This window comes from Phodopus roborovskii, unplaced genomic scaffold (genome assembly GCF_943737965.1).
Source record: "Phodopus roborovskii unplaced genomic scaffold, PHOROB, whole genome shotgun sequence".
NCBI lineage: Eukaryota > Metazoa > Chordata > Mammalia > Rodentia > Cricetidae > Phodopus > Phodopus roborovskii.
In genome coordinates this window covers 13,820,417-13,837,008 of record NW_026125397.1, presented here as the reverse complement: position 1 = coordinate 13,837,008, position 16,592 = coordinate 13,820,417, and the positions used below count along the sequence as shown (strand labels likewise).

General features: G+C 36.7%; 1 protein-coding gene across 1 annotated transcript in view; it reads right to left on the bottom strand.

Annotated features, from left to right (window-relative positions):
• The window catches only part of Trdn (triadin), a 322,095-nt gene that overhangs the window by 119,953 nt on the left and 185,550 nt on the right, over positions 1 to 16,592 (bottom strand). Inside the window, exons 13-14 of the mRNA XM_051175313.1 lie at positions 3,982 to 4,035; positions 453 to 479 (exon numbers count right to left, since the gene is read on the bottom strand). Coding sequence (XP_051031270.1) covers positions 453 to 479; positions 3,982 to 4,035 — 81 coding nt within the window. The remainder of the gene's footprint in view (positions 1 to 452; positions 480 to 3,981; positions 4,036 to 16,592) is intronic.

Sequence of the window (16,592 nt, the reverse complement as noted above, 5' to 3'; positions counted from 1 at the left end):
TGATTTTTATATTGTGCCAGTGTAAAAATCAGTGGTGGATGTGATATACAAGCAATTTACTATAACTTATATTCAGTTTAGAAGAAGAAAATAAAATGAGGGACTTTTTGTATGTTTTATATAAACTGACATAATATAGGAGAATGAGTTCTGCATTTTACAAATATGCAAAACTTTATCAAGTTTCCAACAGAGTAGGGGAACTAAGATTTTTACAAACTATATTTTATCCTTTGTCTAGAGATAAACCATACGAAAATTATTTTGAGAGTAGCTCAGGCCTTTGTTGAGCTGAAATAAAAAAGGCATATTCGTGCAAAATGCATGTGCATAACAGATCCAGTAATCCAAAAGGAATGTGGGTGGAAGAGCAGTCGAATCTGGTTCTGAGAATTGGTAAATTGTTCTAGCAAGTGGCACAGTGGGATTTTGCATGAAACATTAAAACATACCTTCTTTCTTCTCATCCTTTTTAGCTGCTGTGGAAATAATAGAAAGAAAACATCATTGTAACATTAGCTCAACTTTACTTAGGATATATTCATAATATGAAAAGACATCCCAGTGATCACCTATGAACTACTTATGGCATCAAAACATGTATGACTGTAACAGAGAGAACTGTGTGTGACAACTTTTTAATACTCATAAATGGGAATGCATATACAGGTGTGTGTGTGTGTGTGTGTGTGTGTGTGTGTGTGTGTGTGTGTGTGTATGTGTGTGTATGTATATGTATGTATTAGCTTTTGGAAATGATTCTCAAAAATATATATGCACTTAGCTTCTGAAGAATTGGATGTTGGTGTTAAGTCTACTTTTCATTTGCAGTAAGAATATACTAAATATACCATTTATGAATTCTTCAAAAAAGAAAGTCTCTGAAATTTAAGTTAGTTCCAGAGTTTGCAAGAATCTATGCTTAGATCAAATCAATCCTCTCTAAAATAATCTAGAAGCAAATTCTATAGTGTTACTAATAAAAACTAGAATGACTTAAGTAAACATTCAGATATAGTTTAGTTTTGTATCACATTTGTGGGTTCACTTTCACTTGGTTCATTTCAAAACTGTACTATGACCTTATTTCACTTATGTATAAACTATGTGTATAAACATCAGTTACTTCTTTGTTTCTGGATATGGTTTAATTATTTATCTGCTATATGAATGGTCTATGGAAATTCTGCAATGTTGATGGTGATTAACCCATCATGCTGTTTCTTATTTTAATGTGTCACTGCCATTTCTCTGAATACATTCATACTGCATTGTTCGCTGTGCTAAATCAACACTGGGAACTGCCTTCCTACTCTGAAACAATGATGAGACTCTAGGATACTAGCCAACAATAAAGTCAACTGGAATACTTTATTTGAAAATAATAATAATTCAACAAGAATACTTTATCTGAAAACTAAAATTTCAGATACCACCTTGCCTAAAATATTATTTAATGTGAAAACACTGAGCCCATACTCTTGAGCTGAAATTTTAAGTGGATGTCCACACACCTTTTCAACCCTTTCTGTTTCAACTCCATTAACATTAGGCTGAACCAAATGTAAGTCTTGATTCAAGTTATTCTTCAAACATTGTGGGTCATCAGAACTTCCAAGCAAAATATAAGGACCTAAAATCCTTACACACACACATACACACACACACACACACACACACACACACACACACACACACACACAAATACATATGTACAAACACAATACAAACTTTTACCAAAAGTTTTTGGCCTGTGGAGTTTAGCCTGACGTATATTTTCATGTGGACTCATTCTGTTTTTCTAGCTCAAGTAATATTTATTACATTCCTTATCAAAACTTTCATAAAGAAGAAGCAATTTTATTGAACTTGTAATCAGCAAGAAAACTTAAAAGTGGCTCCCTCGCCCTTAAGTATGCCAGCATAAACTGCTCATAAATAAGATTTTGGTCAGATGCAATACATTCGGTAGTATCTCACATCACACTATATGCTAATCAGTCTGCTTCAAGACCCCTCTACCCAGAAACAATCATGCCACTGTCTAAATGCATCTCTTTTATTGCTAAACACGGCAGCACCACATAATTTAGTGTAGAAGAGAAAACAAAGATCCTGCCCAATAATTATTCTCCCTGTTTTCTCAAACTGATCTCCCAACTTTTATAGGTGACAATGGCAAAATACTTGTGTCTCCCTTTTATGTTTTGTCAAATTACTACTGGTTTGAGTATAAGCTACTTCTACTTTTTAAGCCCCAAGGGTATCAGTGAGAGATGCAACTAATTCTCTTGCATAGTTCATAAAGTCAAGGTAATTATTTTAGTTGTATATCTAGAAGCCAGCTTTTTCAATGAGTACTTTTAGACAACAATGCTGATTTTCTTATATTCCAATATTCTTTTAATATGAAAGAAATAATAAAATGTGACCAATTTATCCAACCAATTATCAAGTGTCATGATAATAGTTAAGCTGTGTATTTTTATGTAGTTATTTGAGGTTAATTTTTTTAGAGATATGTATTAAAGCATCTTGAATGATGCTTTGAGGCAGCAGACTGACTGTTATTCCTTTAGGCATGTAAATCCAGCATCATTCTTGATAGAACTTGTTCAAATGGCTAAAGAAATACTTGCCTTAATAACTATTGTTTATGGTACTGGAAGGTACTCTAACAGGCCATCAAAGTGGAAAGGTAAACAATAACCCAGCTACAAATGCTATGATCTACAATTGTGACATGCCTACAAGATTTTCTGATGCAATTGTGGCGCAAAGCTTATTAGAGTATCCAACCAATACTTGGTTCTATTTAAGGCCAAACCATGAGTTGGAAACTATCTCTGACATTCTTGGGTAGTCAATAATCTGACACAAGATATGCCAGGGACCTAGGGGAAAGCCACATAATACTGTCTTGCTAAAGCAATGTATCAACAAAATGACTCCTTACAACCTTTTGCCACAGCCATAGATCAGTGCCTTGCTCAGCCATCATTAGAGATGGCTGTAGATGTGAATAGATTCAGAAATCCACAGGGGGCAATGTGCACAGCCTGAAAGGCCTTGGAACACTTAGTCAAAAATGTGATGTCACCAATAATCCCACCCCTACCATTAGACTTAGGGAATCCTGAAGAAGAGGGGGAAAGCCTGTGACATTCAGAGAGGATGGAGGAACAAGGAAACAAGGCCAAGGGAAACACAGCAGGATTTATGAACATATAAACTCAGAGACAGTGGCAGGCGGACATGGTACAGGCGGGACAGTAGACAACCCCTATCTCTAACCCAGAAGCTATCTCCAATTTGTAACTGCTTGCAAATAAAAATTTAGTTTTTATTAACAGAGTCTCACTGAGTACATAAGCTGCTCTTAGGGCAGGCCCCATCCACAGCAGTAGATGGACAAAACAAATCAAGTCAATGCTATCTCTGCAAGTAATTTTGTCTCACAGTGCTTTGACTATGCATTCTTTTCTTTTTTTTCTAACAGGTCTTCTGCTTATATATTATGGTTTTTGAGCTTGTGTTGTTGGGGGATTTCTATGTGTTACAATGTATGTATTTCTATGTCTATATTTGTGGGTTTTATGCTTTTTATTTGAATTTTTGTTTTTCTGTTGATTTGTTTGTTTTGTCCCATTCAGGTATGCTTGTTTTAGTTTATATTATTTTATTTCTATTTCCTAGATTCATGCTTGTTTGCTAATGAAAGGGAGCAAGAAATGGTGTGGATTTTGGTGGCTATGGAGCTGGGGAGGATCTTGGAAGAGTTGGGAGAGTGGAACCATAATCAGAATATACCGTATGAAAAAAAATCTATTTTTAATTTTAAAAATTCTTGCAAATTTGTTTATTAAAGAAGACCAGCCAGCAGGTGGTGCTCTTCTGCAATAAACAGCTTTTGCTTTGTCAATAGAAAACTATAAACTGAAGAGAGGAGAAAGCAGTAGTATCTTTAAAGTGTTTACTAACCTTGTCCTGTGACTTTAGCGGTTGCTTGTTTGTCTTCAGGAGATTTGACTGGCTCTAAAAGAAGAAGAAGAAGAAAAAAAGACAAGTTACAGCAAATAAATTGTACAGAGCAATATATATAGTTAAAAATTACTCAGTAAAGCTAATAAACTATATTTTTATACTTGAATATTGCATTTATTATGTTGCTATGAATTGATACCTGGAATGTGCTACACACACATAATATTTGTGTGTGGGTGTGTGTGAACATACATGTACAAACACAAATACTCTCCTTCCTTCCTCTTTCTCCTGATGTATACCTCCCACACAATAATAATAATAATAATAATAATAATAATAATAACAATAATAATGATAGCCATGCAGTGGTGGTGCACCCCTTCAATCCCAGCACTGGGGAGGCAGAGACAGGTAGATCTCTTTAAGTTCACGGACAGCCAGGTCTACAGAGTGAATTCCAGGACAGCCAGGACTGTTTCACAGAGAAATCATATATATATATATATGTATATATATATATATACATATATATATATGTATGTATGTATGTATGTATAATAATCGATTTCTTGGGACAAACAAAAACATTTTACCTTTTGTTGCAGTGATAATTTTTCATTTATATCACAACCGTAATTACAGAAGTACTAATTCTTTAGTTTGTTTTATGTGAAAGGAGTATCTATTGCTTAAGCTATTATTATTATTACCATAGGTATTTATTCAAAACATTAAGTGCTTTTAAAAAGTTTGCTGAGCCATCTTTGTAGTCCCCAAAGTTCATTTTTAAAGGGACAGTCTGAAATATCTACCCGAGAAAGCGCAATTTCAATTTCAACAGAAGCAAATCTAGGGGTTATAACACCTGCATGAACTGTTTTCTGGTTTGAGGAGAAGACCCAATCCTGAGACCATAAATGCACAACAAAAGAAACCCCTGAACATGGTCTCCGTTAGAAGACCTGGGCAGTCTAAGGGACCTCTGACAGTGGAACCAGGGTGTATCCCTGGTGCACAAAAGGACTTTGGGAGCACATTCCCCATGGAGGGATACTCCTTTAACCTAGAGGCAGGAGGGAGGGCATAGTCCCTACTCCAAATGACTTGGCACATTTTGTTGACCCCTCCTGGAAGGCACCACCCTCCCTATGGAGTGAGGGGGGCATGGGAGAGTGGGAGGGGGATGGGATGGGAGGTGGGGGGGAGCATGTGAGGGAAGGAGAGAGGGAGGGAAGGAGAGGGAACTGGGATCGATATGTAAAACAAAAAAAATTAAAAAAAGAAAGAAAGAAAGAAACCCTCACCAACAACCATAGAAGTGGAAGCACATAAAATCCAGGGAGATCTCCAGGAAAGGTACATTCTCGGCATTCCTTCGATTTCTGCCCCCCCTCCACAAAAGAAGCTAACACTATACTAGAGAAAATTCCAAACAAATGCAGAAATAACAAACATATATTCCTAACAATCACTGAAAAGTGCCTAAGTGGTAGCAAGTTTTTCCTCTCTATTACCACAATCAATATAACCCAATAAAAATTTTCAAATGAATTTTCTAACTTCTTATTAGCCTATATTTGGTGATTTTTATAGATATATCTTTGCATCAAAGGATATAATTTTAAATAAAAGTGAATGATCAGAGTATCATTCAAATATTATAATAGTCTGAAATTGATGAGTAATATTTATACCATAAAGTCATGGCCTGGAATATATATGGTACTGTATGTATGTATACAATACCATAAAACAATGGGAGGGAATAAAATTTGAATTGTAAAAAAAAATACTGTTCGTATTAAAAATGTCAACGTAATTCCTTTATCTTCCTTTATTTAGTAGGATATTATTAAACAAGTCACTATTCTAATCATCAGAAAACATACTAATACAAATAAATTTCCATGGATTACATAAGCCAAATATTTCAACCTCTTTAATCCATAGGGATGGAAAGGCTTCACTTAGCAGAATTGAAAAAATATTAGGACACTATACATTTACTTAAAGAATCATTTTTTTTCTACAGATTCAAATATTAAAAATGACAAGCTTGTCACTTATGGCTCACCATTTGTATTTTGACTTGAAAATTAGTCTTTCAAACAACTGCAAGCAGCAATGAGGGTCTACAATAGAGTCCTTTGTATTTGCATCTGGCTATTAGATATTGGTGATTATAGTATTATTCGAGAACCGTGTTTGCATCTGAAAATTGTTTTAAGAGTTTCTCTACCTCTGAAAAAGTATCACTGCATTTATTATAGCTACTTTTTAGAATAAGATAAGAGAGATGAATTACAATTTCAAAAGTGGTAACAAGAATTACTTGAATAATGTAATAGAACCTTCACTTCAGCAAATGACAGTAAAATAAATAACAAAGAGTCCATTAAACAAAGGAACAACCTAACAAGGGAAATGGAATTAGTAGAAAGAAGTGCTAAAACAGGAAGTGTAGTATTGATGCTATGGTCAACACATGCACCATTCCTTTATCCCAGTCTACTAGCCAGGGCAGTGAAGATTTCAATCTCAGAGTAGTCATACGTTAAATTACTTACACAGATATTTCTTCTCACTAGTCTACAAATCTGTTAAGGCTACTAATTCTTGCCTACTCATCTCCATAACTCTAGCACCAAGAGAACTATTGAGAAAATCTCGAATAAACCCAAAAGAAATAGCACTGAAAAATCTAATGCTAATTGTGAAAAGTTCAACTGACCAGATTGATAGTAAAAAATAATAAAAAATAAAAAAATACACAACTGAACTCCCTTGACCCTTATAATTGATCATATATTAAGCAGAAAGCCTCTTCATTTTAAAGTTCAGAACTTGATTTTCAATAGATTTTATTGGAACCAGATAACGTTTGTAAAGTGGAGCTATTCATATCTTACTAGAGCAAGAAGAAAGCAATTCTTCCTTAGACAAATAATGAATCAAATTCCTTTGACTGGTTTTCAAGAAAAGAAAGTTCCAAGTGTAGGCTCTTGTAGGTTTTGCAGTATGAGTACTAAATACAGAGGCTTGCAGAAGGTGAGTCGCTGTGGTCTTCTGTTGCTTCCCCTCCTGATCCATCACCAGAAACTGCTACAGCTGTGTAAGTGCATGCTGCATCATCTCCAGTCATGGTGTGTCCACAGTCACACATACTGGTACTTTGATTGTTTGTTGAGAGCCCAGTTTGAAGAACTTAAGAATGAGCAGGTGGAGGCAACACAGTTGCTGAGGGAGGCAGAAGAAGTCTGGCAAAATCAGTTTCCTCAGTTGTATATCCTCCCTGACTCTCCCTGGGGGCGCCTCCTATGAGAGATATGAGTGTTCCAAGGTTCTGGAATGATGTTTAGATAATTAACATCCTTCTGAGAAAGCAATGTATCATGGTTACTTTTCCAAGAGATACCACTGACAGAAATTTAGGTTGGAAAGCTGGGGTTAGGAGGTTAGACAGATGCAGGAGGAAACACTATATGTTGGTACAATGAATAAAGCTTTGCTTTCTGCCAGAATGGAAGGTGACTTGCCTCCCTCGTGGTGGCATATTGTGACCAGGCTTTGGGAGGGACTAGGGTGGATACAAGTACCATACTGTTTACGTTTTCAAGTGAAATAAACCACACACTTGACCTAATAAAAATAACTAAATTTTGGGGTAGGAAATAAATATAGACTTACAGTGTCTTTTATATAAACAATAAGAGAAATCTATAGTCATTAATTCAACAGTTAAATTTGGATCAGCAGGGTGACACCATGCAAACCACCCAGGAGTACACACCCTTTTTAAATAAGATACTAGAAACTGGTAACAGTTTAGCCCTAACTTCAATGAGTTAATCAAGGTCTCAATCAATGTCTGAATTATTGTTCTCTAGACTTACAAAATTGTATTCACATATAGATACTACCCAAAGAGAGAAAGATTAAAAATTAAACTAAGAATTTATGTGCTTACAAGTTCTTAGGTTAAGCCTCTTGTACTTACTGCTCCAGGAAAGCATATTTCTGAGATAATTCTTCATTTTAGTATGATAATCACCCTATTGAGGTGAAATTAATAATGAAACAGCCTTTGGCTATTCTGTCTGACCAAGGGTGTTGCAGTCTGAATGAACAGCCCATGTGCTGCCAGATATGCAAATTGTAAGATGGTGCAGAGTACGGGCACATGAATAATTTATCAAAATAATCTGTTATTGCTAAAGGTTTAGAACATCTAAATAGTCTGGCAGTACTGTTTACAAAAGGTAATTCAACTGAGCCATAACTCTCCCTGCTTCCAGAGAATCTTCATCTTGTCATTGTATGGTTTCTAATCCATTATCTCTGAATGGGTTAATAGTAAACAACTGAAGACATCTGTTAAAGTAGTTCCTTTTGTTTGTTTTAGGAACCTTTAAGAAACTAGAATTGAGATTTTTGTCATTTAGATCATTCTAAGCATTTCTCATCTTGAAGGGAAGAAATAGAACGTTGAAGCTTGCATTTAGCATTAAGTTAAAAAGTCTACCCATAGATTGTGCACACACTTCAGCTGGTCCCTGCAGCGCTGGAGTCAACTAAGCATCGGATGACAGTTGATTTGAGAGCATCAGTAGGAACCCTGTGCACATGCCTATCATCTTGCTGTCTGAATAGAATGTGTGGGAGTGGTACATTTTTTTAACCAATTAAAATGTAAAATTAACTATATTTAAAGAATTAAACAACAAAAGTCTCCTAATTAAACAGGAAGTTAAGAGTGAGACAGAGATCATTCAGATTTCTAATATTTAAAACATTTCACACATGTAAGGAGAGAAAAAAAAAGTTCATTGAGATCAAGAAAAGGCAGTGCCATGAAAGTAACAGAACAGATCATGATTGTATGAGAAACATAGACTGAACTGCTCTTGTGGGTACCAGATAGAAGAATAGCTCTCTTGCAGAGTTGTGGATTCAGACATACTGCCTTAATCAAAGACACAGTACCAACTAATCGTTAAGGTCCCATTCTATCCTCAGTAGCAACTCTGTAAATTCACTAAGTATACAGATAAGAACATTTGAAGGATTTACCCACATGTTTTGTTGGCAATTTATTTTTATCATTGAAGCTTACTTTAATAATTATTTCATTTTCGTTTACAATATTATAATTGCATGTATTCTGACTTTGCAGCTATACTGATTTGCTTAGGAAATATATACGCTTTTGAAATAGTATATGAACTAACTAGAAGTTTAAATTGTCCTCAGTTTCCATTAGAAATATGACAATAAAAATTATATACTGTTTGGAAAAATGCAGCATTCCCATATGCTGGATTTGTCTACTTATCTTGGACTTTAGGTTTGATTTAGATTATTGAAAAATTTCATTGCTTATTATGTGTGTCTATATGCGTAGGAGTGTGGCCAAATATGTGCTATGCCATATATCCAGAGCTAACATCTTTCTCCATTATATGTGCTCAAGGGATGGAACTCAGGTTCCCAACCTTGGAAGCAAGAACGATAGCCCCCTGAGACAAATCACGCCATCTGATTTTGGTTCATTAAGAACAATAAAGTCAATAGCTTATTTTTTTAAATGCCAATTTGTTAGATAAATGTGAATGTATACATATATTATAGGATTTATGATCTTTTAATGACTTTTTCAAGTAAAATTTCAATGGTAAGCAATAAATGATCTTCTGTAGGCAGAGGCTAACTTCCAGCTTACACATGGCATAAAAAAAGTGGTTTTTCTCATTAACTTGTGTATTAGGAAATCATGTTCACAAACACTGGACTGACAGCTAAGGGACCCACATGAAACCAACCTAGACCTCTACATTTGTCTGACAGTCATATAGCTTGGTCTACTTGTGGGACTCCTAGCAGTCAGAGAGGGTCCTATTTCTGACACTTTGGCAGGCTTTTGGGAACCTATTCCTCTTAGGCCTACCTCAACTTGATATGCATGCTTTGTTGACAACCATGGGAGGCTTATCTTTTTCTGAACAGAAACAGGGGAGGAGTGGATTGGGGGTATGGCAGAGGGTGTGTGGTGGGGAGGGAATTGGAGGAAACTGGGGTTGGAGAAAACTGGTCAGGATGTAAAATAAATGAATAAATTTAATTTAAAAAAGGAAAAGGAAAGGAAAAAAGAGCTCTCTTTGTTCTACATTAGAAACCAGCACATCTGACTATCATAACCCTGCTTTTGCCCTTAGAGAAAACAGAAAACAGAAGTCTTTTGTCACTACTCCTTTTAGGAAAGTTATAAAACCAAGCAGGGCAATGGTGATACATGCTTTTAATTCAGGCAGAGGCAGAGGCAGAGGGGCAGAGGGGCAGAGGGGCAGAGGGGCAGAGGGGCAGAGGGGCAGAGGGGCAGAGGGGCAGAGGGGCAGAGGGGCAGAGGGGCAGAGGGGCAGAGAGGGGCAGAGGGGCAGAGAGGGGGAGAGGGGCAGAGAGGGGCAGAGAGGCAGAGAGGGGCAGAGAGGGGCAGAGAGGCAGAGAGGCAGAGAGGGGCAGAGAGGCAGAGAGAGGCAGAGAGAGGCAGAGAGAGGCAGAGAGAGGCAGAGAGAGGCAGAGAGAGGCAGAGAGAGGCAGAGAGGCAGAGAGGCAGAGAGGCAGAGAGGCAGAGGCAGAGGCAGGCAAGTCTCTGAGTTTGAGGCCAACCTGGTCTACAGAGTGAATTTCAGGACAGCTAAGGCTACACAGAAAGACCCTGTGTAAGAAAAAAAAGAGGAAGGAAAGAAAGAGGGAGAGAGGGAGGGAGGGAGGGAGGAAGAAAGGTAGGAAAAGAAAGGAAGGTTGTAAACCAACAAAATTTAAATATTTTTATGAAACTACCAAATTAGTGAAGATAGTTTAAAAAAAAAAGTCCAAAGAAACATGATTTATTGTTACCTGTATCCTCACATCTCTAGCACAATTTGTGCCACTAAGCAAACCTGGTAAAAGTTCTTTTGTGAATAAAATAACGTTGATAAAAAAGGCAAGGTGTTAAAAAAAAGATCAGTGTTAGATGTCTGACATCCCAACTGAGAAGCAATTATCCTCACAAATTACCCAGACTGGCTAAAATTTCCTTTTTAACTCTGCAGTTCTGAAGATGCCAAAAAATGTAAAATAGATAATCGGATTCAAAGAGAAACTCAGCCTCTTGTAAAAATCTTAATATTTATAAATTGCTGATATGCTATAGTATTGAGTTAAATCAGTTCCAAAGAAAAGGAACATAGAAGTGTAAGTCAAGTATACTGCTGAAGAATTTGGAGATGTAAGCACTTCATACTCTCCTTAGTCCTCAGGATAAGCAAAAGATTAAGGAATAAACAACACACATTTTACTTGGCCTGAATAGTTCCTACTATGGTCTATCACTCTCTTCTCAGTATTTACTGCACTAAAGCTTATTGGTGTTGCAATTTTTAAATTAGATAATTAGTTCTACCCATTGTTGCATTGGGATTGTCTCATAAAAAATTAGCTTTGGAGACTGGCTATTGTAAACAAACAAGCAAGCAAGCTGTGTAAGTCAGATTTGATGTAGACACAAGGCAAAGGTTCACAAAGGGACAAGGAAAGGACTCTGTTAAGTAAATGAATGACCATGCATTCTCTCTGAAACATGGATCAACTGGCTGAGGCAGAATAGTCTTTGTCATTTTAAGGAAGATAAAATATTGAACTAAATAAGCAGATATACTGACCCGAGACTGTAATAGGGCCTGTGTCTTCCCATTCCTGTGTAATGAGATACAACCTATGTCTTCTCTGTAAACAGTTTGAATGTAACATGGGAACAAGTATTTTAGAAGAGTCTAGGCTGTTGACAGTTGCAAAAGTTGTGTGTGTGTGTGTGTGTGTGTGTGTGTGTGTGTGTGTGTGTGTGTGTTTTATTTGCTTGAGACTGGCTGGCCTGGCAACACTGCATAGATTATGCTGTATGTAATACTGTAGGGATACCCTGCTTCAGCTCTGGAATCTTGGGATTGCAGATGTGGGTCATCATGCCTGTCTAGGCTACTTTTCTTAGGACACTTAGAACTATTACTTTTTTTAAAAATCAGTGTTTATTAGAGATAAAACTCCATGGTTGTTGAGTGTAAAGGGTTTTCTCATCAGCACAGAAGACATAAAACATCACAGGAATACCTTACCTGTAAACTGATAATGCCTTAGAAAGACAAATGTTCAAGATTACCGAAAGAAAACACTGCTAATTATTTAGAAGGAGAAATTATCCAAAATTGAGTTTTCTTTCCAAGGCACATAGGAATAAGTGATCTTTATTCATATAAAACAAGTTGTAAACCTGATAAATAAGGAAGGTTTCAACATAATGTATTTAAAGTTTATAATTTATATTAGTTTAGAACAACTGTAAAGCTTCAAGTAAAATATTGAGCAGATATTTAGGGAAATAATCATTGAAGAAATAACATGGTTCTAAAGTCACCCACACAGAGGTGTAAATTAAAATTATGGAAGTGAATATTTTTTTCCCAAGAAACAAATACACTGGTCTCTGATATCCACCCCATCAAGAAATATATTGGTTAGTTATGTATAAGAATAATCCAAGTCTCACTTTCACAAGGGCAGAGTAAGGAGGTTTTGAGAGTAAGGGAATAACCCAGGATTTAAATATACACAAAACCCGACAGTAGGGTCGGTCTATCCTGGATTATTATTCTATGATAGCTGCTGTCAGCCTATGCATAGCTTGGAATTCTTTAGCTGTGAGTGATTCCATATTGAATAGAAGTCCCAGGAAGACAAGCCCCACACCTTATCTATACATATACACAACCACCGTCATCCAGCACACCTGGAGGCCCAAGCTGACCACGACATCTGAAAATATATTAAATTATATAAAAAAAAAAAACACCAGGGATGGGAGTTTATGGATCACGTGAGATGTAACCATTATACCCGGATACTATAAAAGAAGTATCCTAATCCAAATGTGGAAGCCATATTGACTAGTTTCCCTGTATTCAGCCATGAACCTTTTCCAAAAAAAAGTTACTGCAGTGAAGAAATTCCTGTGTCTGAACCTAAGTTCCAGCTGGTTGGGGTTTCTCTTGCTCCTAACACTCAGCTCACTTCAAACTGACCATCAAAACAGACTGCTACTAAGACCTATAGCTGACATTTTATTCTTACTCAGACATAAATTTGTATGTTCCCATGGCTCAGATCCTGGGGTTTCTAAGACTGTTCACCTGATCCTCTATGGATTCATCCTAGAGTCTGTACCTTCTCTGTTCCTCTGACTTCAGAAGGGGTTGTGAACTATGATGTCTGTTGGATCTTTCTTAGTTATCCTGTAACCTGCATGCATATATATTATTGTGTGAATTATAATGTGTGATATAATTGTTAATATTTGCAATTGAATATTGAGTAAAAGAGTGTTTGACTTAAATAACTTGTAAGGAAAATGGGGGGTGACTTGAATATCACAGCCAAGAAAATGGATGCAACTTGTAAATTCATTGTTATCTAGCACAGTGGTTCTCAACCTTCCTACTGCTACAACCTTCAATACAGTTCCTCATGTTGTTGTAATCCCCAACCGTACAATTATTTCATTGCTACTTTATAACTGTAATTTTGTGACTGTCAAGAATTATAAGGAAAAGATCTGTATTTTCCCACAGTCTTAGGCAATCCCTGAGAAAGGGTCTTGTGGCCTCTATAGGTGTCTTGATCCATGTGCTGAGAACCAGTGACATAGGAGAAAAGCCCATGAACATCACTTACATTTCCTATTTAACACGGGAATAGGAAAAGGAACATCACTTGAGTGTTCTGTGGATATGAATAAACAAGAGGCAGAGAGGACAACCCCCTTTAAATCAAGGGCAGAAAGAACACAATCCAGAGTTGTTGGAAAGTAGGGCAAAGGTCAAGACAAAGCTTTCCTCCAACATAAGAGATCCATACTTTGTTTTAAGAAAGTGAAAAAAATATTGCTGATGTGGGAAGACAGTCAAGAACCATGATCCTCAGAGACCAGACAGGGAGAGACATCTGTTTTGAGTAAGTGCAGCTTGGCATCTGGAAGCCTAAATACCACTAGTGAGATGTCAGAAAGGCATCTATATCCCTCTAGGATGGGATCCTGAGCCATAGGGTAAAGGTAAAGAATAGGGTAAAGAGCCCATGGATTGGGTCCTAATGAATACTACTTTAAGCACAGCCAACGGTGGAATTTCTCTACAGTACCTAACTGAAGTAAGAAAATGAGATAAAATGAAAATGGTACAGGAGATAGAGGAACTGAAAAAAGCGTGTGTACCCAAGCAGACACAAAAGGTGCGGTGAATGATGGCAAATAATCATGGCAAAAAAGCTGATTATTCCAACTGTAATTAAAGTGTTTCAGGATTTATAATGAATAAATGTCTTCACATACATTATCTGTGTGTGCAGATATAGCAACTTGATACTGTAGCAAGGTTAGAGGGAAATCCATGTTTCTCAGACTAAAGTGAACCTTTTTGCAGTCAGTTAACAGAACTCTAAGAACTTCAGAAAAGGCCAGGTGGTGGTGGCACATGCCTTTAATCCCAGAACTCAGAGGCAGAGGCAGGCAGATCTCTGTGAGGTTGAGGTCAGCTTGGTCTACAGGGCAAGTTCTAGGACAGGCTCCTAAAACTGTCTCAAAAAACAAACAAACAAACAAAGCTTCTGAAAAGAGAATTTAACTGTCTGTGTTTGGGTATTAGAAACTTTGAGGGCTTTTTCAATAATATTTTATTTACTTCTTTGACTTTTTCATGTCAACACACTAAAAACTGTATTGTGACATGCCATTATTAAACTTAGAAGATGGCTTTTTACTGTCACTTAGCATAATATGCAAATCTTGATTACTGAGAAGGCACCCAAATATATATAGAAAATGATAATTCACATTTTAGTGTGGCATAAGTAACCAACCTGTTATCCCAGTATTGGAGATGCAAAGTTGGCTGGATTTTCACAACCAGCAGGTCTACATACTGAGTTTTTAGCCATCCTGGATTATGAAATCACACCTGCCCTAATCAATAATAATAATAACAATAATAATTGTATTTCTCTTTTAGTTCTTTTTCTACTTACAACTGAAGAAAGAACTTTTCATGCTTTTTCAAATGAAATTTGGATTTTATGATAAATAATCTAAAAAACCCTAGTATTAGACAAAAGTAATATTATATCTTATTATCCCAGTAAGGTGGTTATAAATGGACAGAAAACCAATCCCTCTCCCAACCAATGTTTATTAGAATTATGGAGTCACACAGTCATACTGTTGTAATAATAATTTTTAAAAAAAAGCTCACAAGGAAAAGACACCATGCATCAGAGTTCAAGTGGAGGAGGAGGGTGGTTTTTCATTTTGTCTTTAATTAGGGAAAGGGATCATAAAAAGGGGAAAGGGGAGTGGGGAGACCAACATCCAGAGACAGGAGCAGTGGGAGAGAGGGAAGAGAGAGAGAAACAGAGAGAGGGAGAGAAAGAAAGAGGAGGATGGGAGGTGGGCAGGCTCTTTTAAAGGGGAACGTAATGAATGTGCACAGGTGGTGCTCTCAGTGGCTGCAGCTGAGGGTGTATCCTGTCAGGACCCCAAGGACAGGCCAGCACAGGTACTTGAATACTAACATATATCATATCTTGATTAGAGAAGTGTATATTTTTTTCATTTGCTAACCAAAGGTTTGAATGTGAAATGATTTAATTTTAGCATAAATTTCAATAATAAAGAAATTAATTCAAAAATTTATATTTGATGTTAAATGAAACAAAGGACATAGAACTTTTCACTATAAAGTTTGTGTTTAAATGTCTTTCATTATTTCCTAATTTTAATCTAGTAGAGAGATGGTGATTTGTAGATTTGTCAATTAAAAGGCCTAAGTTTATATTTGAGGTAATGCCATTATTTTCCTAGATAAAATTATGAAATTAAATTATTTTACAAAATGGTATGACTTGCTATAAAGAACTAAATTTCTATGTAAATAGAGTATATATTTATAAGAACAAACAAAGAGACGCTAGATAACTGATTTGTAAGCAAAACTAACTGTAGACATTGAGGTCACAGTGTGTAGACAGGTTACTTTTTAAGGTGGACCCACTGTAGACAGATTAGTTTTTAAGGTAGATCCACTGGAGAAACAGACAGCCATTCTCACTAGACATCAGGATGTGAGGCTCTTAATCTTGGAGTGCCCAGTCTCCAAAAGAACACGTATTGCATTCATGCGTAAGTGTAGAGCCTGTGGAACTAAAACAAACATCTTTTTGGAATCTTGACTGGGATAGAAACTCTGCACACTCTCCAGAGACTGATAGAAGAACAAACAGAGAGGAGACATGGAGGGGTCATGGAAGATGGACTTCTATTACTGTCAGTCAAACTGTATGCCCGAAACCTCTGCTTACACTGCTGATACTGGAATAAGGTGGGATGGTGTTTTCTGCTACAGCACCTGTCGCACACCTAGAAAAGTTGAAGGTGAGAGGTCCCACAGCCACAAGGAGAAGATGTAAAAGTAGTGGTACTCAAAGCACTCAGAGCAAGCCAAAGGGTTCCTGGGCAACTTACGTGT